General features: G+C 40.8%; 1 protein-coding gene across 7 annotated transcripts in view; it reads right to left on the bottom strand.

Moving 5' to 3' along the window:
• ZNF827 (zinc finger protein 827) overlaps positions 1–26,022 on the bottom strand; it is a 175,630-nt gene that overhangs the window by 73,612 nt on the left and 75,996 nt on the right. For all 7 annotated transcript variants that reach the window (XM_030816201.1, XM_003257774.4, XM_030816202.1 and 4 more), the window contains 2 exons: positions 11,500–11,739; positions 8,484–8,541 (listed from right to left, as the gene is read on the bottom strand). In XM_030816201.1, the coding sequence (XP_030672061.1) occupies positions 8,484–8,541; positions 11,500–11,739 (298 nt within the window). The remainder of the gene's footprint in view (positions 1–8,483; positions 8,542–11,499; positions 11,740–26,022) is intronic.

Below are 26,022 nucleotides of genomic sequence, written 5' to 3' on the forward strand. Positions count from 1 at the left end.
AAACTTTGCAGCAATTAAAAACTAAAGGTGTTGTTAAATTTTTAAGATGTGAAATAGTATCATGGAAAATCTCCTTACTTTTTAGAGATATATACCAAAGAATCTGGGAATGAATGTTTGATATCTGGGATGTGACTTAAAATATAGGAGGAAAAAGGACTGGTAAACCAAGTGTGGCAAAATGTTGATACTTGTTCAATATGCATGATGGGAATATAGTGATTCATTATTTTATTTTTTCTATTTTGGTTAAAAAATTTCATAATAATAAAAAATCAGTAGCAACGACCAAACAAAAAATCCAACCCAGACAAGCCACCAAACAGAGTAAGAAATGGCAGTAAAAGAAAATACAAGACTGTGCGTGATGGCTCACTCCCATAATCCCAGAACTATGGGAGACCAAGGCAGGAGGATCACTTGAGCCCAGGAATTCGAGAATAGCCTGGGTAATATGGCAGAAACCCTGTCTCTACAAAAAAATACAAAAATTAGCCAAGCGTGGTGGTGCATGCCTGTAGTCCCAGCTATATGAGAGGCTGAGGTGGGAGGATCACTTGAGCCCAGGAGGTAGAGGCTGCAGTGAGTGGAGATTGTGCCACTGCACTCCAGCCTGGGCGACAGGGCAAGACCTTGTCTCAAAAAAAAAAAAACAAACAAAAAACAAAAAACAAAAACAAAACCATACACACACACACACACACACACACGAGCAAATACAAATGTCTCCCCATGAACAAAATGCTTAAGAGCACTGGAATCAATAAATCAAAGACTTTAAATGGAAAATATAATTTTTCACCCTCCAATCATTAAAAAAATTTTGATGATAAGCACAGAGTTGATCGGGCCTTTGAAACATTCTCTGTCTCCCTCTGTCTCTGTCTCTCATGAAAACTGTTAGAATTGCAGATTCAATCTTTTTAAAAGTCATTTTGACAATTCGTACCAATAGCCTGAAAAATGTGATACTGTTTTGAGTCATTTTATCCCACCATTGTTTATATTAACAAGTTTTTTGGGGGGACCCTCGATATTCAATAACAAGGGACTGATTAAATAAATTGTAACACAGGCAAACCTGAATACTATGCAAACATTAAAAGAATAACATTGAGAATGTCCATGGAAAAATGGACAATCTTATATATTGCTAGGTGAAAACAGAAGATTATAAAACTGTATATGTAGTAGGACTCAGTTATACATATATAAATATATACTTATAAATATGAATTTATACATATATAAATGAAAAAAAATCCAGCAAGGATACACACCACCAACTTAGCAGTGGCTGTCTCTAGGTAGTAGGACTAAAAATACGTTTTCTTTATGTGCTCCTATATTATCTGGAAATAAGTTACTTTTAAAAGTTAAAAACAACTATTAAATTCTACTGTTTAGGATCTTTTACTTTTGAAAAGACTTGGTCTTTTAAAGAAAAAGCTCTGAGGGACAGTTGTAAAAGACACAAGCAGAAACAACTGCATCTCAGTTATGACCCTCAGTATCAGTCTGCTTCAGTTTCAGAAGTCTGAAAGCTATGGAAGGAAGAGGTTGTATGCAATACTGTAGAAGAAAAATAGAGCATCTTAGGAACATATACGTATTTTTTCATGTTTAGTATTTTCTTCTTTGAAAAGCATTAATGCCTCCTATTTCAGATTGTCTTAAAGGTGCGCCAACCTACGTATGTACAACCTAACACTACAACCTAGTATGTACAACCTAACACTGAGTTTTCAAGGAAAAGGTTCCTGTTGCTGCTGCTCTAGCATTCATGCACTGCGGAGCCAGGAAACTTCTCGGGACAAGGAGCACAATGCCAGGCCTTGTCAAGGGCTGCTGCAGTGGAGAGGCCAGACCGGGGGAGCCAGAGCCAACCGCAGACCAAGGAAGTGAACCCTGCACATCCGGATACTCGAAATGTCAGCTTGTGGAGGATCTCCCGCAGGAATCTGACTTTATACACAAACAAAGACATTGAGCTTTCTGCTGAGGTGAGCTGAGAATGGATGAACTTAGTCTTCTCTGCAGTGATGCAAGCCTCTGTCATGTGGAAGTTACAGATGATGCTAGTGAAATGTGGATGGTCTCCTGGCCCACCGCATCATGCAAGAGGGCTGCTTTAGAGGTCAACCCTTGAAAGACTTGATATATTTCTAGTAACAATAATGAAGACACTCTTCAGAGAAAATTCCAGATAAGAACAGCACCTAAGCCTCACATACTTTTTGGTTATATCATTCTTGCATAACCTGCCAAAGGCAGCTAGAGGGGAACACAGTCTCTGGATGTCCACTGACAGAGACTTACCAATTTACACTTCATTCCTGACTATTAGGAGTTATAAAAACAAGAGAGAATACTATTGCAAGCCAGTAGAAATAAAGATGGGAGTGTCCATGGGAAATGAAAAGAAAGGCACAGCCCTCTTCAGATCCTGAAAAGGAGATTTAAATTTGCCTTTTAAGAGTAACACAACACAGAACCATTCTGGAAGCATACTGTTCCAATATAATATTTCAGTATAGATGTCACGAAGGGAGGAAAAATGGCAGAGGGCAAATATCTATAGGACAATGGAGTAGAGGAATAGAACAAAGCACTGAGAAAGGGCTTGGTGAAATGGGAAGGAAAAACAAATCCAAATGGCAACAATGCACAAAGTAATTTCAGGCTGTGTGTGTGTGTGTGTGTGTGTGTGTGTGTGTGCATATCTCCATTGTTTTCAAGGATCAGTTTTAATTTCTTTGAAAAATAGAAACTCAAAGGTAAGTAGCAAAGTATGTATTGCCAATGAAAAGACTCTCAAGTCAGCATGTGTGTCAGGGCAGCTGCAGATAGTGGTGTAGGCTGTGCACTGCACAAAAGCACCATATCTAGAGGAGCATGATTAACGTCACAGACATCAGATTTATTGTCACCATATTCCAGTAGATGGCAGTGTACTAAGGGAGGGAGTCTTTTTAAAATGTACAATGGCACCATGAGGCCCCCAAACAGCCTTGACTTCACCAAAAAGAAATGAATGTCCTAACTGAGGGGACTCCATGAAATTAGTAGCAATTTCCATTCTTTAGAAATAGAATGCTCATTGCATTTAATTTTAAAGTCACAACATGTAAAGGGTAAAGAGAATATATGGAGACCTCCCTAGATATCAATTTCATTTGTTCTGTTTCTGGTTTCTTTCCTTAATTGCTTCTGTCTAATTCAGTGTTCTCTAAAAGTAATATTTTACTTTTTAAGGTAATATAGCATTATTCTTTTATTCCTTCCAAAGAACTGAAAAGGGAAAATTGTGCGAATTGAGGTAGCACATCATGCTTTTACAAATTTGTGCAATTTCAATTACTGAATCATAAATATTTAAGGACACGCATCCGAACCATCACAAAGGAAAATTTTACATTGGATGATTTCAAGTGAATATGTCTTTTAGTAAACACTATTTGCCATTATCTAAATCACAGAAAAATAGCCTGCATTTCAAATTCTGAAAATTGGGCAAATTAAATATTGGTCTGCACAGCATGATATGAGTCTATCTTTCTCTGATTTTCCCACTTCTGTTTTTTGTCTAGTAATGGAGAAAAGAACAATTCAGGTAAACTCTTCCTTGCTTTTGGAACAAAGCAAGCCAGGTGTGAGAAAGTATTTGTTATAGGCCTGCAATCTTATACCCCCATGGACACTGAATTATTAATGGGGAAAAGAGAGAACAAATAACCAAGAGAGGGTTCTTGGCAGCCATTGTTTGAAGTTCATGGTGTTACACAACATTGAGCATGTCCAATTCACCTGCCAGAAGCTATCTGATTCTTACTCTAGGGTTCCATTTTCCTATTTCGATCTTATCCAGCATCTGGCTGGGTGATGGTCCATGTCAAAGGATGTAGATCTTCTTTTTATTCCATTAAACTCTGAGATCTGATTATGATATCATGCCTCATGTATTTTCATCTACCAAATGATCATAATAGCTAGTTATCTGCTCCCTGCAGAACCTAGGCTTGTGCTGGGAAAGGAAATAGAAAAATCAGGATTTTATTAGTCTGAAATGTTCAGTCCTTCTGTTCTCATGGGTCTGGCCGGGACTCTCTCCTCATCTCATTTGTCAGATAGAGTGGCATTAAGAACACTCAGTCCACACACTATCTCAAAGGAGACCCACAACCTTCTTTACACTTGGATTGAATTTTCTAGGCTCTGAGGTTAAACAAGGAAAAAGACTGCTGTTTTAGCATTTACGGTGACGTTGCATCTAAAGGACTGATTCAATGGGAAGTGCCCAGATGAGGACACAAACAAGGGTGGAAGGACAAGGTTAAGGCACTGGTGAGCAGGACCACATGATTCAATCATTCAAGCTGCTAAGTAGATTGATTTTTCTGCCTGGCTACATGGTGTGCCTTGGTGGATTGTTTTTCTCCTTTACTTTTGGGAAGATTATCCTAATTTAAGCAGCTGAGTTCTTAGGATAAAAAAAAAAACGGCATTCTCAAACCAGTTCTTAAAATGATGTCTGGGATTTGCTTCAAAAATAATCTACAGGGAGGGGGAAGTAGAGGAAGGAGATAGATAAAACATCATAAATCATTAATTGATGATTGTTGGATTGGATGACAGATACTTCTGCATATGTTTGAAATTTTCCATTATAAGAGTTTTTAAAAATGAGGTAGAGATCCAGTGATCCAGAAACTTGGTAGTTACTAGTTTCAACCTTTAGCTTCACCTAAACCCCTTTAAAAAAATCGCTAGGAAAGAATGCTGTCTCCCATTATTTTCACTCTCCTTATCTACCTATCGTATAACAGGGGTATCAACAAGGGGCAGAGCTGCCACTGGACAGGTGTGAGGAGGGAGGATTTGATGATGAGGAAAGTGCAGTCACCAACCCTTACGGGACGGAGAGTTAACAGCACACATCCGTGGACTTCATGTTCTCTTGGTGCAGGACACGGGCATCAGCACTCCCATGACTCACTGGCAAGCACGTATTGGAACGCCAAGCTACAGAGTGTTTCCTCTTGGGCTGCTACACTTTTCCTTAGTCTTGTGGTTGAAATGAGCATCAAGATAAATAATGATAAACAATTGTGAGGGAAGCTGTGGGTGTATAAAAGGCAGGGATAGAGTCAGCTCCTTTCTTCAGTTTTGTGTCTCTTCTCCCCACCTCATGTCCTTGGATATCCAGACCCTAGGATCAGGAGATGGCAAAGAGTGGAGGAGCTTAGGCATTCATCAGCTTGAGAAAGGCAAGGGAAGGCTTGATCTCAGTGCTGTGCTGAGGCCGCCATCCCAGGCCTGCCCTTTACAAATGAAACTACCTTAAATATACCTAGCTACTCTCAAAGTGTGAAAAATTCTGAACTTGATTCCAATCATGAACCGTCCTTCTGAATGATCAGTTTCTTCTAGGAAACCAAACACAGAAGATATGATTACTAAATAAACACTCCATTAGTACTTAAAAATCTGAAGATACAGAAATTCAGAGGTTTGATGTAAATCTTTTTGAAATGTATCACAAATCACACCTTAAAGCATAATCGACACACCGATCTTGTACCTGCAAAGTAAGAGTTCCTTCTAAAACAGGAGTCAGGAAAGAAGAAAGAAAATTGGCATTTTTTTTTCTGTTCCTGATATCAGTTAACTCAGGTTAAAGAGGATTTTTTGGCATAAAAATTTTATTCTATTCCACCTGAAGTAATAAAGCGAGAGGTAAAAAAGAGATCTATTTATGGATAGGCTAATCAAGCAAGCTGCCTCTACTCAAAGGAAAAAAAAAAAAAAAAAAACAGACTGAGGACTTTGTAGAACTATAAGCCAAGAATTCCTTAACACTGATTTCTAAACACCATATCATGCCGGGGGCTCACAGGAAGAACCTCTTCCTTTGCTTTGGGCAAAAGATCTAATTCGGATTTCCTCTTACTCATAATCTCCCAGCAAGAGGAGAATTTAAGGATTGCATCATTTTTGCCAAATGGTTAAAAAATTTTTTTTCTCTTCTATCCTATAATCATGCTTCAGCTCCAGACAAGGCAGTTTAGGCTTGAGGCACATTAAAATCCTTGTATGGGGCCAACTTGGGGCATCCTCTTACCTCTTCCCAGAGAACACCTGAAAAGCATAAAATAATATGGTCTTGCAGCACATCTTTTTGTTGTATAAATATTATGTAATCTTAAAGAGCCCTCAGAAACCTCCATAGATCATGCTAGTGGGGTCCTGCCCAGATCCTCCCTCTGGCATGAATGCACCCACCCTGGAGTTTGCTGTAAGTGTTGTCTGATAACTATAAGTGAGAACCGCTGTCCCCACTGGAACCCCCTAACATGGGAGGTTATACATCCCCTGCAGGGGATTACTTGAAGCTAGTGAACCTTCCTGGGGAATGGAGCTGAAGTTAGAAACCAGCTAAAACCACATCCTTGTCCTCAGCTCCTTTTCCTTCTCCTTCCTCCGTCTTCTGCCCCCATCACCTCCTTGCAGGTTCCTCTGAGAGCATTCCCTCAATAAAGCACTTCCATGAGAATCTCCATCTCTAGGGGACTTAACCTATAACACTTCAAGAATCCTATGGCAGCAAATTAAAATGAACATTTTTTTATGTTTAGTCTGCTGTCTTTCAAGGTCTACTAATCTGGCCAATTTCATCAATGTTTAGACCCACAGACACAAGCAGATATACTAAATAGCTTTAAGGTTAGATGTAGGAGGGGGCAGGATGGACTCCATGGGAGTTCACTTCTCCTATTTGGGCATCAAACTTAATATACAAAATAGCATTTCCATCCCCCAAAAGCCATTTCCCAATACAATCTGCAGTCCATCTTCCTAGTCTCATTTTCTATCTGTATACTTATATACAGACACAAGACTAATACATACCACTATTCTGTTCTATTAGAACGAAGTTCCTTTCCCTAATACTATATAAACCCAGTGTGAGCCGATCACGGTGGCTCACCCCTATAATCCCAGCACTTTGGAAGGCCGAGGCAGGCAGATCACTTGAGCTCAGGAGTTTGAGACCAGCCTGGGCAAAATGGCGAAACTCCATCTTTACAAAAAATACAAAAATTAGCAGAGGATGGTGGCATATGCCTGTAGTTCCAGCTACTCGGGAGGCTGAGGTGGGAGAATGGCTTGAGCCTGCGAAGTGGAGGCTGCAGTGAGCCAAAACTGAGCCACTGCACACCAGCCTGGGAAACAGAGTGAGACTGTCTCAAATAAATAAATAAATAAAATAAACCCAGTGTGAGGCAAGCTGGCTCTGTTTTAATTGCTCTTTGAAATTTGACATTCCTAAACTCCAATTAATGGAATATTTTTTTAAAACCTCAGGTTAAAGTTTAAATGAGTACTGTCCACAGGCCTGATGATGCTCTGAGGTTGATTAATAAGACACCAAAAAGAAAAATATCATGTACCTTTTGTTGCAAGAATTAGAAACAGAAAACCCAGCAACTGTTCCCATCAGGAAGAATCTTTCTCTGTTTGCTCAGGAAAGCAAAGTTCCTTGATTTAAAGACTCCTTGGTGGCTCCCAGCTAGTTTCCACTTTTCCTAATTATTCATCCTAAAAATGTGTATTGCTCTTGATCATCCTGTAAAGCTCATATCTTGGGCTAACTCAGAAATTGGAGGGAGGTTTGAAAGTGGAGAATGGTCCTTCAAAGGTGGAGAATGCATTTCCCCTGAGCTCCTTTTCTGCAGTGGTGGGGTTTTCATCTGCTGGCTCTCACCTACAACGTTTCAGGTTTGGGTGGACTTCAAGGCTCCATGGGAGCAGCAGCACTGGCTGGTCCTCCTCTTCTCACAATGGCAGATGGATGGTGGGCAGCCCACATTGGCTAACCTCCTCAGACTGCCTTTGGCAAGTGGAAAACTCCCTTGTCCACAGTGGTGAATGATATAAATTTCCTTGCAATTTTTAAAAAGCATTATCTTTTTTCTGCCTTTAAAATCTTTGCCTTCCAAATAATGCTGGGAGGTTAAAAAAAAATTTGGGATATCCTTGGTGACAAATTATCAGCCTATAGTCACGGAGGCAGTCAGGAGCAGGGTTGCAATAAGACAGAAAGAGGCCTTCGTGAGATACAGACCCAGCCCCCAGTCCCAGCTGAGCCACCCAGCTCAACTCTCAGGCCAGGAGACTTCTGCAGAGAGGATGATAATAACATCTACTTCATAAAATTATTGTCAGGAATACAAAACAATAACATAGGGAAAATTTCCCAGCAAAGTGACACCTATTAGATGTTTAGTACCTATTAATGGTCTTCCTCCTTTACTTCTGTATTGTTTCTACCAACTGAGAAATTCTGGTGGAACATGGTGGTAAAGGGTGTGACTCCTTTGAACCCAGTGGGAGAAAGAGGTTTGGGGAGCAACATTCAACATGTAGTACGGGCTGGTGGCCCACACGGGGTGTTCTGGAGGAACCCACACAAAGTCGCCTACCTGGTGGTGGTCCGGATGGTGTTTTCTTTTATATGATTGTGCTCTTTGCTCACTTTTTCTGTAAGGAGAAAGAATGAAACATACACCTCTTAGGTTGTTCTCACTCAACTTGCATCTTTTAGCCTTAAGCAGAAAAACCCTCAACATCTCTCTTTTACCTTTGTGGTTTTCTTTTGATTTCTTTTTTAAATATCCAGATCCTCCCCATCTTACTGGAAAAGACAATCATCCTAAGCACGTCGATAGTATCCAGTGACTCACGCCTGTAATCCCAGCACTTTGGGAGGCCGAGGCGGGCAGATTAGGAGGTCAGGAGATTGACACTATCCTGGCTAACACAGTGAAACCCTGTCTCTACTAAAAATACAAAAAATTAGCCAGGCATGGTGGTGGGCACCTGTAGTCCCAGCTACTAGGGAGGCTGAGGCAGGAGAATGGCGTGAACCCGGGAGGCGGAGCTTGCAGCCAGCTGAGATTGTGCCACTGCACTCCAGCCTGGGCAACAGAGCAAGACTCTGTCTCAAAAAAAAAAAAAACAACACAACAACAACAACAAAAAACAACCATCACTCAGGCCAGGTGCTGTGGCTCACATCTGTAATCCCAGCACTTTGGGAGGCCGAGGCAGGTGGATCACTTGAGGTCAGGAGTTCAAGACCAGCCTGGCCAACATGGTGAAAGCCCGTCTCTACTAAAAATACAAAAATTAGCAGGGCGTGATGGCACGTGCCTGTAGTCCCAGCTACTTGGGAGGCGGAGGCAGGAGAACTGCTTGAACCTAGGAGGTGGAGGTTGTAGTGAGCCAAGACTGCACCACTGCACTCCAGCCTGGGTGACAGAGTGTGACTCTGTCTCCAAAAGAAAAAAAAGAAAAAAAGAAAAACCAATCAAAGGGAAACAGTAACAAATATCAAATATCAAGTATGTGGCCTGATTTGAATGAGGCCTTGGTAAATATATATGTACACATACACACGCGCACACACATAGAGTTATGGGCAGAGACAGTTATTTCCACTGTATCTTTCCCCAGCTGAAAATTTCTGCTTTCCTCTGATTCAGCATGAAAACTGCAATTGTTGCAACTGTTCCGCCTCTGACTTTGATGACAACCTTTAAGCATTCTGTATTGTGAGGCCCCTTTGTGAGAGGGGATATAAAAACTGCCTAAGACCTCTTCGTGCTGCAGTCATTCAGTGCTTATTCTGATAAATGTCACAAGGGACAAAAAAATATTTAGACAAGAAGAGGTAGACCCTCCCTTACTGTGGCTTGAGGTCTACATCTATCAGCTGTCAGAAATTATTTAATGAGCTTTCAAGAACACAAAAGTTGAACTCTGGCCTTCCCAATGCAGTTCAAATGTGAGGACCCTACACTGACGGTCACAGCTGTCAATGGCTTCTTTTAATATCTAGAAAAAACCTGGCCAACTCCGTAAGAGTTTCAGATTTAAACAGCAGGGCAAGTAAAAAACTCTTAATCTTGTGGATTTTTGGAAAAATTTAAACGAAGATTTGCAACACCTGTCTCACACTTTGTACTGCTAGTCTGAAGCCACTGCATGCATGTGTGCATGGACAATTCCTTTCTGTCCACTCAACAATGACAACAAGCGTGAATTTGGATTCACAGCCAGTATTCTTTCAGAGAGCAGGAAATCGGGGCTAAATGACTTGTCTGAGGTCACCCAAGCAGTGACAGCGCCAGGGTGAGAACTCTCAGACCCAAACTTTTTAGCTGATAGGAGACTGTGACAACATACGGTTTAGAGACAGACTTTCTGAAAAGAACCACGCAGGTCACGCTTTTGCAAATTTTAACTCCTCAATCATTATTAAAGTTATATTGTTTTTAGATAAGCTTCATCCTTCAAAAAATAAATAAATAAAAGTAGTCTGTTTTGGAGCTTGCAAAGATCTGTGTGTCCTATTAAGTTTACAGAATTAGTGATTTCGGCTACTGCAGAGATCTGCACAAATACCATCCCTGTTTGAGGACCTGGAGGCCACCATTTTCAGCACCATCTGATAATTACACAGCTATGGGCTGTGTTGCCAGGTCAATGAGAAGGTGAACTATTATGGTGACAGATGGATTTTAGCTTTTTTCTCTTTCCTGGTATCTTCCTTAAGAGAGAATTAAATGGATGCTCTAAATGTGTTATCCATAAGAAAACAGAGTTTGTTGAACATTAGTAACAGACTTTATTGATGCATACACTTTAATACCGTAGGCCAGTGCTTGACTTTGGACAAGGTATTTGTATGTATTTCTATCCGAATCTTATATGTGTATATACCATCAACCCCAATCATGTGCAAAAAAATAGAAGCATATTAAATTTGTTAGGGACAAATGGTATGTGGCTTGAAAGAGATGACAAAAGGAAAAACTTAGGTACTGGGATCCTTAACTATTTCATCCAGACACCTCACTGAGCTGGTAATTACTGCACTTTTCAATTCTAAGTATGTGCAGTACAAAAAGTTGGTTTACAGAAACTGTTCTGCTAAAGCTATAGCTGGAAATAGTCCTCATACCTTCATCTTTTGCTTTTCCCTTCGTTTTGTTTTTGTTTTGGCAAGATACAATAAAACCTCATTAATTCAGACCACACTGATTTGGAAGTCATAGTTATTCAGTCACTGTTGGAATAAATTGAAATTTATCTTTTGCACACTAAAAAAAAAGGCTGTTAATCAGATCAACTGCCTAAGCAAAATTAGAGGTGAGGTGTTTAGCCCAGTCAACAGGAATCATTTGCGCAGAATTGAATAGAGTTTTAATTTCAAGTGATTCTTAACTATTTATTAAGGAAAGTTTGGCAGGAATTCTACTTGGCAACACTTTATTAACTGTTAGTTTGGGTGGCAGTATGCGTGTTAAAGCAACAAAATTGATTTCTGTCTAAAAAAATCCTATAATTCAGGTTGTTTTTTTTAAAAAAACTGTGTTAGAAGGGTTTTCCTTCAATGATTTCCAATTATTGACATTTTCCTGTCCATAAACATACCTGACAGTTGAAAGAGGAGCTCGGAAGCCATCTTCACAGAGATATCCTGACTGAAGAGGTTTCTCTCTGGGGGTACTCTGCCCTCTGGCATCTTCTGTAAGGGTTCGGTTTTCTCTCGCCCAATTAAAGTGCTGTAGCCAACATTCCGGCTGGGTGATATTGAGACATGGGAGTCCTGGATGTCAACCTCCATGGGTTCCTCTTTAATCTTCACCATCTGTGTTTCCTTGTAGCTTTCCGCTGCAAGTAGGTGAATGAAGAGAAACAAAAATACCACCATTTCTTAATTCCAAGCTACACCCAGTTTCTAATCACAGAGAAAACCATGAAGATTGTGGCAGGGAAGAGAAAAGTGAGTGTGCGCGGCACACTGGACCATAGTTTGAAAACCATTGGCTCAATCATCTGATACCTGAAAAGGTAGGAGACTTCAGTTTTTTTAGCCCAGAGAGACTCAGGGGCTTGTTCGAGATCACAGAGATGGCAGCAGGGCCAGGCCTTGGCCTGCAAGCTGGAGCCTAGGTTTCTTGACCAAGGTCTCTCACTACCCACATGTGCCCCTTCCTCTCTACCACACTGTTTCCAGAACTGAGAGAGGACATGGTAAATGTCTGTTCTTGCTTTATAACGTATTAAATTCAGTGAATCAAATAAGAGCAAGCATCTTAACATTATGGTTTTCTCCCTCTATTTTTTTTTTTTTTTTTTTTTTTTTCTGAGAAGTAGTTTCACTCTTGTTGCCCAGGCTGGAGTGCAATGGTATGATGTGGGCTCACTGCAATCACCACCTCCCAGGTTTAAGAGATTCTCCTGCCTCAGCCTCCCAAGTAGCTGGGACTACAGGCACCTGCCACAATATCCGGCTAATTTTTGTATTTTTAGTAGAGACGCGGTTTCGTCATGTTGACCAGGCTGGTCTTAAACTCCTGACCTCAGGTGATGTGCCCGCCTCAGCCTCTCAAAGTGCTGGGATTACTGGCGTGAGCCACTGCGCCCGGCCTCTCCCCCTATTTTTAAAGCTCTGGCCAATTGCTTTTCTCTCTTCTAGGGCACATACATTAATCAAGGATAAATAGGGTCAATTCAACGGAGACATTTGCACCTTGCTGGAGGTGTATGGAAGACCAACAGGAAGTTAACTGCAGCCCAAGGAGCAACACCCAGAAAAACAGCAATCTTACAAGTTATAATAATGGTACAATTTACTGTGTGTCATTTAGGTGTGGCTATTAGATGTTGGGTCTTTAGTCTGAAAACACATATTTGTTTTGTAAGGGTGGAGTGTCTATGTCCATGTATTGCTTAGAGTTAGTGATAAAACATCTTTCAAACAAGTTGGGACAATTAGCCCAGAAAATAACTTGGGTCACTATAAAACAAGGCCACACTTTCATCAAATTAATAATAATAATTAGGAACTAGTGTGTACTCAGCACACTGGGAAACAAGAAACAAAGAGGATTTTGATAGTTGAACAGGTAGATGATAGACAGACAGATAGAGTAGTGGGTAGAATTGTGGTCCCCCAAAAGAAACATCTACATCATAACCACGGGAACTTGTGAATGCTAATGTGACTTTATTTGGAAAAAAAAGGTCCTTGCAGATGTGATTAAGTCAAGAATCTCAAGATGAAATCATCCTGGATTATCTAGGTGGGTTCCAAATCCAATGACAAGTGTCTTAATAAGACACAGAAGAGGACAAGACATAGAAACAGTGGAAAAGGCTGTGCGAAAACAGACAGAGACTGGAGTGATGCAGCCACAAACCAAGGAGTCCCTGCAGCACTGGAAGCTGCAAGAGGCAAGCCAGGATTTTCCCCAAGCGCCTCTGGAAGGAGTGCAGCCAGACCAACATTTTGATTTCAGACTTCTAGCCTCCAGAACCATGAGAGAATAAATATCTGTTGTTTCAAGCTTCCAACTTTGTGGTAACTTGTTACAGCAGACCTAGGAAACTTCAGATAGATAGACGATAGATAGATTAGATAGATAGATAGATAGATAGATAGATAGATAGATAGATAGATAGATAGATAGATAGACAGATACACAGGTACACAGGTACACAGATAAAACAAACAGTAAGAAGCAGTGTAAGGGAAGTGCTGATCTGTGGGACAGTCAGGAGATGTCATCAGGGAAACCTCATTGTTAGAAGCTGGGAGGGTCAAAAAACTGCTTTCCTTGGAAAGTATGACATGGGTGAACGTCAAATACATGTATATAGTTTATTGACTAGCAGTTAAAAAAAAAGAAGAGCATTTTAACCTAAATGATTAAAATTAATACAGTGCTATCAATAAGATCTTATGTAAGAAGAGTGTTAATTGCACTTTTTCTTCCTGACATATTACACATGCTTCTCAGGGAAAACTGTTTGTTTTTTGTCAACAACTAAACTGCAGGCAAGTGTGGTATTTACTTTAGATCCCTCCCCCCTTTCCCTACTCCTGCCAAGCTGTTTTTTCTCTGTATGTCTGCAAAGCAGCTCATAAAAATCAAGTTCACTGATTCAGTCAGTCATGATAAAAAAAAAAATTTTAAATTTTTTTAAAAGAAGAAAGCTGCCCAAGATACACGCTTAGCTTCTCTGCCTTTACTTCCAATCCATCTGATTCTTCCCAGAGAACTGATCTTCCTCCCTCAAGCCCCTTAGGGATCTGGTGACCTCACAGCCAACCTGACCTCCAGCCAGATCAGCCACCCTCATGGGCAGTCACAACACATCTTCCCTCATCATGCTTCCCGAAAGTACCTAATATTTGGAAAATAAACAGTGGGGTCAGTGTCATAGGTACATAATGATGCCTCTGAATCTTGCACTGGGAAGTCATTCTAAGGCCTGGGGACAAACACAAAATAATACTAGGACAAATACAAAGGGATTCACTTAGTTTAAAAAAATCTTGACACTATAAAAAGCAAAGCCAGAAAGAAGCTCTGTTATTTATCTTCTCCTCACACCTCATACCACCCTGCCTCATTTCCCTAGTTTTGACCATGGAATAAAAAAATCACCTGGCTATTTGTACCACTAAATTTAATGAAATTAGTTTTTAAAACCTTCCTGGGATCACATCAAGTATGATTTACATGAAGTGCTCTCTGCTCTTTCTTATGACAACCCTTGCCCTTTCAAGAATGCACAAAACACTGATCACTGATAAAAAGCCTTTGACCTTCTTAATTTACTTGACAGATTCCAGACTCAGGGAGAGGAGTTTTCAGACTAACATCTCAATGGGCAAGTGAAACAATGGACAAATAATACAGTAAATATCATAGTCCTTTCTCTTCCATGCAATAGCATTATTGCCAAGTGTTTTCTTGGCTTTTCTTTTCAAGCAGGATTTCTCAACCTTGGTACTACTGACATTTGGGGCTGGATAATCTTTGTTGTGGGGGACTATATTGTGCATTGTAGGATGTTTAGCAACATCCTTGGTCTCTCTACCCAGTAGATACCAGTAGCATTATCCTCTAGCTTTTTTTTTTTTTTTTTGGTAAGAGATGGAGGTCTCACTACGTTGCCCAGGCTGGAGTGCAGCAGCTATTCACAGGTGTGTTCACAGCACACTGCAGTCTCAAATTCCTGGCCTCAAGCAACCTCCTGCTTCGGCCTCCTGAGAAGCTGGGGCTACCTGCACAAGCCACCATACGGGGCTCCATCCTCTAGTTTTAACAACCAAACATGACTGCAGATGTTGCCAAATTTTCTTGGGGAAAGGAAAGGCAAAACCACCCTGGTTGAAAACCACGGCTCTAAAGTTTTTGCCGCATTCTAGTTTTTGCTCCAAAAAAAGTTCAATCACCACAGAAGACAAAGAAGAAAGAAAAAGCTCCTTTCGTTTCTAGCCTACGCCTAGTATCAATCGCCATCTCAGCCAGGTTCCTGGACAGGCTGACCTGGCAACACTGGTTTCTGTTACATGCCTCACTTGGTCCCCAGGCCAGCTCTCTTCTTTTTGCCTGGGGTGTTCTAACATAACAATGGTTGAATTAATCATTGCTACTATCTCTTAGCTTTGTCTCCCATACCCAGGGACATGTCTACACATATAGGATTTTACTCTTTCCTGTACACACACAATGTGAATCCTTTTAGAATCTCTTCCAAAATAATAAGACAAATAGTCATTTTATTCCAGGTGGTCTATATATTGTTGCTGCTGGTGTGGTGGTGTGCCTATAGTCTCAGCCACTCAGGAAGCTGAGGTGGGAGAATCTATTGAGCCAGGGAGTTCAAGGCTGCAAGGAGCAATGATTGTGTTACTTCACTCCAGCCTGGGCAATAGAAGGAGACTCTGTCTCAAAACAAACAAACAAACAAACAAATAACCCACAAAAAACAAAAAAAACTACAAGATATTTCAGAGGTTGAATGGGAAGGACTTGGTGGCTGACTGTAGTCTGAATTAAGAATGAAAAGACAGGCTGGGTCTGTAATCCCAGTACTTCAGGAGGCTGAGGTGTATGGATTGCATGAACCCAGGAGTTTGGAGACCAGCCTGGGCAACATGGCAAAACCCTGTATCATAAGAAGGTACAAAATTAGCTAAGTGTGGTGGCACATGCCTGTAGTCCCAGCTATTTGGGAAGGTGAGGTGGGAGGATCATCTGAGCCTGGAAGGTCAAGGCTGCAGTGAGCCCTGATTGCACCATTACACTCCAGCCTAGGCAACAGAGCAATTAAAAAAAAAAAGTCCCAATTAAAAAAAAGTGTCTCAATTAAAAAAAAATGAAGAAACAAATGTGAAATTATGGATGAAACTTATACAGGAACTGGATGAGAGGGAGGTGAGATGAAAACAAAATCCTATGAATTATAAGTCTCTAAGGTTTGGAAGATAATATTTTTTATCTTCTAAACTAGGAGTTTGGAAGTCTTTCTTACTAGGAGTAAGGAAACTAGCAAAGTTGGGCCGAGGAGAAATTCAGGAGAAGAAGTTCTGTTTTGCCTAAGTATTCAAGTTTCCCACAGGAAGTGGAGGTTGCGATGGCTTACAGATGGGAAGGGAAGGACATTTGTGACACGGAGATGGGAAGTCATTTGAATTCATGGGACAGAGTGAGGTCTGCAAAAGAGAGCGAGCAGAGGGCAGTGGATGGGGTGGAACTGTTATTACCTACCCTTAAGAGGAGGAGGAAGAAAAGAGCAAGGAAGAGATAGAGAGGGAATAGTCCCACCTGGTGTGGTGGCATAGAAGCCAGGAGAGAAGCAGGAGGCTCTGCGGGTGCCACGTGAGCTTCCTGCGCTCTGTCTTCTTGCCCTTGGGTTCCTCCACCTGCACAACGATTCCTACTCTGTCCCACAGAAAGTCTCAGCCCCACCCTCCCTACCTCATCTCTGAGCACTCCTCCATGTGACGTTGTGCTCCTGCAATACTGAAATATTCCAGTTGCTTGAACAGAGCATGCTGCTTCTTGCCTTATCTTTTGTTATGTGCTCTTTCCTTCCCAAATATACTGATAAAACCCTATTCAAACTTCAAAACCTTATTCGGATGTCCCCTCTGTGAGCAGCCTTCCTGTATCTTCCTCGAGTGGCACTCTCTCCCTTGTCTTTTCTATATCTAGAGTGTTTGTACCTTATAAATATTGTGATGTCTTACACAGCAATTATTTTGTACAGATTCATTTCCCCTCTGCACTGAGATTTCAGGGGAGTACTTAGTTCTTGTTCATCTTTCGGATATCCCCAAGACAGCACAGGGCATGGCGCACTGAGCAAGTTTAATGCTATGTTTGCTCCATGCATCACATGAGGTGTGGCACACGGGGGTGTGTAATGTCATCCTCCCTTCCTGGGCCCTCAATCTGCTGCAAACACTCATACATTATACAGATTACAACAAAATATGAAAGGATGGAACACTGGAAAAGGCACTGATATAAACAATATCAATTGGTCATTCCCTCTCGACTACATGCTATCATGATTTGGAACTAGTATTGTAGAACAAGAAGCTTAAAAGAGCCTCTAAAAGCACTGCCAACTATGCCATGCTGACACTATTCACTTTCTACAGTGATAGGTTTTTCAATGGGATAAATCAAAAATCTTTCATCTCCGACTTATGAGCCTCAAAGATACAAAGGTCTTGGATGGGCAAACACCTTCCACATATGAAATTTGATTCCTGCAGGTCTTAGGATTGATCATTACTTAAAACTTTGTGAACAAGAGTGCAGACCAAAAGGACCAATGAAGTCAAACAAATGATCAGGACCCAGAAATGAGATCCCATGGTAACATCTTTATCTTGGGCCTGGCATCCGCTGGCGTCTGAGAAAGGCAAGATGCCTGCTCCCTTTGCCTTCTCTTTTTGCCCTTCCAAAACCACAATGGAATGAAGAATTGGGCTGGGTTTTCTTGGTTGCTCAGAGAATGGTTAAGCCCCAGATCTTCTGGAGTGGAGGCCAAGGATGGAGAAGAAAAGGAAATGTTTATTCCACAGAAGTCTGAAATTACATGTTTGGCTTCTCTTTCTTACAGAGAAGCAATGTGGAAGTGAAGCAGCCTCAGGCCCTGAAGCCATCCCCTCACCCTATGACTAGAGCTAGGTACCCAGTGCAATGGAGATACCTTGTATCTCCATCCTTGTTATGAGAATTAAGAACCCAGTGCTTAGATGCTGAATGTTATTCTCTCTTTTGGCTTTTTTACCCTACACTGTGTCTCCCTCTGTATCACAGAACAGAATCACAAGTCGATTGAGACAAGTTTTTTTTTTTTTTTTTTTTTTGAGACAGAATTTCTCTCTTGTTGCCCAGGCTGGAGTACAATGGTGCAACCTTGGCTCACTACAATCTCCACTTCCCTGGTTCAAGCAATTCTCTTCCCTTAGGCTCCCGAGTAGCTGGGGTTATAGGCATGTGCCACCATGCACGGCTAATTTTTTGTATTTTTAGTAGAGACAGGGTTTCTCCATGTTGGTCAGGCTGGTCTCAAACTCCTGACCTCAAGTGATCTGCCTTCTCGGTACCCCAAAGTGCTGGGATAACAGGTGTGAGCCACCGTGCCCCTGGCCAAGACAAGTTTTATGTTCTATAAAGGACCGGCTTATTATATGCTTTTTCTCCATGGGAAGTTATATATTAAAATTCATTTTTCTCTGCAGTGTGGCCCTTGGTGGGGAAAAGCTCCCCATTCCTGCTCTGAGGAGTGAACTCCAATACTGGGGCTTGCCCATGGGTGCTGCCACACCCCAGAGAGAGGCGATGCAAGCCCTGCTCCCAGGCCTGCTCTCCCTCCTCAACAAACTGGCCATCTGTTCCTGGAGAAAAAGAGGGGACTCTTTCTCCATAAAAGAAAACAGTAGTGGGCACATTTTCCTTTAGTTATCCTCAATATATAAGAAACTTCAAGAATGGTAGCTTTCAACAGAAAACCATACAATGACCTCCAGTACACACACACACACACACACCACACATTTCACTCAGAATAGTGCAGGGAAAACTGTGCAAACCACGAGACCAAGCCAATGTCTATGATGAAGATGATAAAAAAATCTGTGTCAAATTAATTCTTTAATTAATTCATTAATTAATTGAATTAAATACTCTTTTCTGGTGGTGACACCAATCTTTACAGTAGCCTAAACATTAGAAGAATTTTGTTTAAAATGATAGAACTAGGATTTTCTGTATGCCTCCTCCTTCTTTCTCTCTCATGCACACACACACACACACACACACACACACTCTTTTTATTACTAAAACAATTTCAAAGGTATTTTATCAGAATTGATGTCTTGAATTTTATCATCAAAATCATAAAGTAACCAACGTTTTCCCTCTATATCAGTATAATACCTGGAAATTTAGGAAGGAAAGTTAACAAATGTCTTTAGAATTAGCTATGCAAATTAGAATTCATAATTAAGTGGACAGAGGTGAGCAGGGGATCAACTTAGAGTCAATTTTAGAAAAACACCTGAGAAGCACCAGGTATTCTATTTTGCTAACTGTTTTGAACTTGCAAAGAACAAACATGTCTTAAAAATGCTGAGCTCAAACTTTACAGGTAAAAACGAGTTAGTGAGACTTGGAATTTCTTTCTGGGGTACATGAAACATATCATTTTCCACAAGATCAAAACGCTTGTTGCTTTACTCTTACATAGATTTTTAAATTAGTCTTGTGTCCTCTACACCAGTTATCAATGCAACAGGTCCTCGACTGAGCTACCTCAGTTGGATATCTGCATATGTTTTCAGACTGGCCACAACAGTATGCCCACACCTGCAGTATGAGTTTTCAACTTGATTCTGGTGACCAGATATCAGAATACGTCCCTCAAACATAACAAATTCTGCACTCAGTTTCACTTTTGTCCAAATCAAAATCAAAATTAAAATCCTTCAGTTGCTGGGAGCTCAGAGAGATTAGCTTTGGCAGCCCAGCAGATGATGTGGGGTGGCTCAGTCATTAGCTGTTGAACTTTGAGTGTCCTGGTGTTAAATGTAGAACCTCTCCCAATCATCTTGTTTTCTTTTCATTTAATAATTTCACTAGAAATTAGCTAAAGAGGTGCATTTGAACTGTATATATGCCATTTGGTAACATTCCGAATGATCTCATTTAAAAAAAATTAACCTATTTTTCATCTAATGTCCAGAATATACTTTTCTTGTCTCATATTAAAAAGGCAGAAAAAAGAAAAAAATGGAAAGGGTCAATTAAAGTATCTGATCTAACCTTAAAGCTATTTAACATTATTATCCTTTGCCATTTAATAAATCTAAGCCCTGTCCATCCTTATCCGTTGTGAATAATAGGCCTTTATATATCCTTCCATGAACCAGAGTGCTGGTGTGTGTGCATGCGTGAGAGTGTGTGTGTGCATGTGTGTGTGTGTGCATGCGGGTTCTAAACAGGATTCCTGGCAATGGTACATGCCTATAATCCCAGCCCTTTGGGAGGCTGAGGCAGGAGGACCACTTTTAATAAAGATGTTTTTCAAAATGAGACGGTACATTAAAATCAGTCTAGAAATCCCCTCTAAAACATAAAAATCTAAAATATACAAATTCTGGCCCGGCACAGTAGCTCACACCTGTAATCCCAGTGCTTTGGAAGGGCAAAGTGGGAGGACTGCTTGAGGTTAGGAGTTCAAGAACAGCCTGGGTAACATAGCGAGATCCAGTCTCTACAAAAGATAAAAATCAAAAAATTAGCTGGGCTTGGTGGCACATGCCTGTAGTCCCCGCTACTTGGGAGGCTGAGGTGGGAGGATAGCTTGAGGCCAGGAGTTTGTGGCTGTAGTGAGTTGTAATCGTGCCACTACACTCCAGCCTGGGTGACAGAGAGAGACCCTGTCTCAAAAAAAAAAAAAAAAAAAAGAAAAGAAAAGATAAATGATGAAAAAATAAACAACTCCTGAAAGATTCAGTAGAATCCCTGTTACCATAAAAAATTACCAAAAAGCAAAGGCCATCTCTGTCAATTGATGGGTTGGCCATTGCTTTATGCACAGAGGGATTCCTTAATGCCCAAGGAGGGAAAGGAGCAAAAGAAGTTTTATTTTAATAGCTGAGAGTTTGTCAATTTTTTAAGTACTTTCCACGTCCAGAGGGTCAAAGGGGTTCAGTATATGCAGACAAGTTTAACATGCTTTTCTTATGTGGTGCTACATATTACTAATATGCACTAGTATATAACACTAGTAGATACTAGTAATATTAATCTACAAATATTGCTAATATAAATAATAATGAATCTGTTGCAAGGATATTGCTGCTGAGAAGCCGTGACTACTTCACTCCTGTTGGTCAATGTTCCCAGCAAGCAGGGAAGGGCTGATAAACATGCAGAGAGTGGAGAGTCAGATAATAACAGAGACCAGAACCCAGGAAATACCAGGAGTAAGATATGGTAGCAACAGATGGGGTGGGAAGGGAATGTAGGCTCCATGCAGGTGAGGTCTTCATTCACTTTTGTATCCTTAGTGCCCAAACAGGGCTTGGAAAATGGTAGCAGCTCAATAAATATCTGCTGAATGAAAGAATAAGTGAAATAAAACAAAAAGGAAGGAGGTCACAAAGAAGAAATGGAAAGATAGCATGAGAAATATAGGGTTCATTTAAACCCCCAAGAAATCTTCACAACAGCCAATAATAAGTGAGTCCCTGTTTTTGATAGGGTACCCTCCCTAGTCCCATGACTGCGGGAGTCGTTGGACTGTGGGGTGGGACCTCCTGCTGGTAGATAATGTTCCCTCCGGGCTCTCACTTCTCCATAGTTTCTGGAGATACAGAGTGCATGGATATTCCCCTGATGTACTTTGGCTGTGTTTCAACCTTCTTTTCCACATGCTTTTTAAATCAAAGCTACTTACAAGTAGTGTAAGCGACTCATTTTAATTTCCCTTCCTCTCTCTGGTTCTCCCGTCCTCTCTAGAGCAGGTGCTGAAGAGCCAGGAACAGCCAACCAGATGGCAGGGGGAAGAGGATGCAACCCTTACACTGGACAGTGAGGCCCTAGTCACTGAACACTCACAGTTACACACAGGATTGATACCTCAGCCCTGGGTGTCTCCGGGAGAGCTGAACGTCAGGCAGGAAGAGCTTTCTAGTATGAACAATGTTTTGGAAGAAAATATTTTAAGCAGTATGATAGGATAAACAGGGTGCAAAATGTAGTGGGGTCTAGCAGAAGTAATTGAAAAGATTTGTCCTGATTAAACGTGTAATTCTGTCCTGATGAAACTATCTTCCTAGTCCCCAGCTTTCTTCTTTCTTCTTCACAGCTCTTCGGAAAAAAAGTTCTAAAAAAGTATTACTTACATATTACCCAATATGATGGCTAAATAAACATGGCTGATTTCCAAGTGAAGGTTCTTACCAATATTTGAATGTGCAGAGGCAAGAGATCCCACTCATATAATCGGGTCCACAAATCAGTGCAATTTCACCTCTTGTTCTCAGTAATCCTTGGTTCTGTTGAGGGCCTCTTTCCCTCTTGAGGGGAGGGGCTATTAATGCACCTTTGGCAACATGCATGTGGACCACAGGGAGCTCTGTAAGGCTGTCCTCATAAATGCCCTCTACCTCAAAATAGGAGGAAGAATTTCTGGTAGCAAAAACAGGGGAAGTGTGTACATACGTTTAGGGCAAGGGTGGGTTTATGGGGAAAAGGATGGTAGTAGTAGGAAGTAAAGAAACAAGTTCATAATTTATTCTTTAAACAGTGACCCACGCCATCTGATTTTGTATCTAAGATAAAATGTGATGGGTCGTGCATAAATTCTATAACCTTCCCTTCTCTCTCCAGCTGTGGAGATAAGTGATACAAGCATATGGCAAGCCACAGGAAACCAGGAAATGTGCTTGAATCCAGCTGCTATCCCGTAGTTAGAAAAAAGGAAGTAAATCACCTCACAGCACAAACTCAGGATGGCTTAAAATGGGAAAAATACATACATGGGTGGAGTAAAGAGAAGAATTATTAGAAGGGAAGACAAAGATCCCTTCAGAAAGAATACCACAGGCCATTACAGCTTGATAAAAGGGAAACACTTTTAAATCATTTGTCTTTCTGTAAGAATCCTAAAAGCCATAAGAGAAAAATAATTCTCTTTGTGAAAATTTCCATTCTTGGGCTAATATGGACACTCCCCTGCCCAATGGAAAGTGTCCATCACTCCCAGACTATATGCATCTTCCAGTGCGGTGCACAGATGCATTGAGTAGCCATTGCCCCACCACGCAGTAGAGCCCTTGCCCAGTGGGTGACCCAGTCACTTGGCAGCAGATAAGCTACTTAGCAATGAGGATTCCCTTCTCTAGGGGTAGGTCTATGAGACCAGCATGTACCCAGATGGGCACCATATCCATGCGATTTAATTATGCATGCAAATATTCCCCTTCTTTGACATGAATATGTTAAAGGTGAAAGGTTAATATGGTGATGAGAAGAAAAACCACTGTGGAATGAGAATGCTTTTGATATCTCTTTAAGGAAAATAATGATTAAGCTCTCCCTCACAAGACTATAACTGTGTTAACATATAGCCAAAAGGGCTGCTGGGAGGAACCTCGAAAACCTAGAATGGTGCAAGGTACATACCTTCTATCCACCAGGAAAACTTGTCCTATGAGTGAAAAATTGAGCAGATTGACTGGTTACTCAAATAATTGCAACCACACTGCAACTGGATCCCTCGGAAAATAAAGCTTCTTCTCAGAGTCGTCATCATCAAATCGTATTTACCAGCGGCCTCTCCGTTTGTGCCCCAAATATGTGTTACCGATTAGGTAACATCTGTAGTCATTTACACCAGAAACAGAAAGTGATGCAGGAATCCAAGAGGAAGGCCTAGGCGTCATTCTTAATTCTTTTGCTCCATATTTGTAAAGGAAGATCTAGAGACCCTCCGGCACGCCCCCACCCCAGATCCACCACCCTGCAGCCCTACCCACTCCCTGCAGTGTCCAGACCCCTCCCTGCTCTAGTCCTGAAGCAGTCCAACAGAAAAGGAATCTACGAAGAAGGTGGAGCACATTAAATTCCTGTCAGAGTTCTTGCCTGGTTTCTGGGAACACAAGCCAATACAAATTTTCGTGGCTATATTAACATACGCAGCTATGCGACAGGGAGATGTTAATAAAACAAGAGCCCTTTTGAGTCTGGTCTTTTGAATCTCAGGCCTTGGAGAAAGCTGGGTCAAAAAAGCAAAAAGGGTAGCCTGAAGCTTGAGGGCTAAAACGGGAGGTGCAGTGGCCCTGGCCTTGAGGGTGTGAGCTGGAACAGCTCCCATATGGGGTGGGGGAAAGCAGCAGGAGCTATTCAGGTGTATGGGTTTGAGGATTTGTAAAGGTCATGTGGAATTACAAAATAAACAGAAGGGTGCTTACTGGCCAGAGCGGGTGTAACACCAGGTATGGACAGAGAGCCTCTTGGAATAAGTTCCCCTTTGTAGCTGAGAAAGAACCAAGTTCCAGGGCTGGCTGCATCCAGCTATTCTGAGTCTGTCCTGCTTAAATGGTCAGGTTAACAATACTGCTGTCTAGCCTCTAAGCTTAACAAGATCTAGACCTTCAAGAGAAAGTTTCTCTGGGTATAGAAATATGGTTTTTTTTGCCTTATTAAAGTGATCTATTTCCTGTTTGTATAACATATAGATTTGGTACTCCCAATATCTCCAATTCTCACTGAGTTTTCAAGGGCTAAAAAAAGTCTAATTCTTATTTATATTTCATTGTCCCCCAGGCATGGGAGATATATATATATATATATATATATATATATATATATATATAATTGCTCACGGTGTGTATGGCAATGAGGAAAGTGATCCAGCCATTAGTTGTAGGCCCATTGCTGCTCACATTCACTATAAGTCATTTAAAAAGTTGACATATAAATATTCTTTGCCATCAGACATATAAAGAATGCTACAGCAAATACGGGAGTCAGAAGGGTCCACTCCACTGAGGTATAATTCAATAAATTTGGTTTCACAGGCTTTATATCTCTGAAAATTAAATAGCACTATGTGAATATGAGACAGACTTTCCTTTTAATATTAAACAAGTCTCCATTTTTTACTTAATTTTTGGATTTATGGAAAATGTGATAGTGCTCACAAGCAACAAAAGAAAAACAGAGATAAAGTGGACCTCATCAAAATTAAAAATGTTCATGCTGCAAATAATATCATTAAGAAAATGAAGGACAACTGGCAGAACTGGGAGGAAATATTTGCAAATCATATATCTGAGAAGAGACTTATGTCCAGAATACATAAGGAACTTTCAACACTCAGGAATAAAAACAAATAACCCAATTTAAAAAGTAAGAAAATAACGTGAATAGACACTTCTCCAAAGAGGATAGACAGATGGCCAATAAGCACATGAAAATATGCTCAACATCATTAGTCATCAGGGAAATGAAAATCAAAACTATAATGAAACACTAGTTTACACTCTTAAGATGGTTATAATAAAAAAAGACAGACAAAACCAAGTTTTTGCAAGGATGTGGAGAAACTGAGACCCTCATCCACTGCTGGTGGGGATGTGAAATGGTGCAGCTACTTTGGAAAACCACTTGTCAGTTCCTTAAAATGTCAAACACAGAGTTAGCATTTGACTCAGCAATTCCATTCCTAGGTATATACCCAAGAGAATTAAAAACCTAAGCCCACACAAAAACTTGCACATGAATGTTCATAGTAGCAGAAGATGGCAAACAATCCAAATGTCTTCACAAACGAATAGATCAAGAAAATGTGGTATATCCATACAATGGAATATCATAAAAATTGAAAATGAATAAAGCCATAAAAATGAAGTACTCATTTACGTTACAACATAGATAAACCTTGAAAACATTATGCTAAGTGAGAGAAGCCAGACGCAAAATACTGCATATTGTATGATTTCATTCATATGAAATGTCCAGAATGGGCAAACCTATTGAAGCAGTAGATTCGTGGTTACCTGGGTGGGGGATGGGGGTGGTGGGGATAGAGAGTGACTGCTGCTCATGGGCTCGACATTTTTGGGGG

Source organism: Nomascus leucogenys, chromosome 7b, assembly GCF_006542625.1.
Source record: "Nomascus leucogenys isolate Asia chromosome 7b, Asia_NLE_v1, whole genome shotgun sequence".
NCBI lineage: Eukaryota > Metazoa > Chordata > Mammalia > Primates > Hylobatidae > Nomascus > Nomascus leucogenys.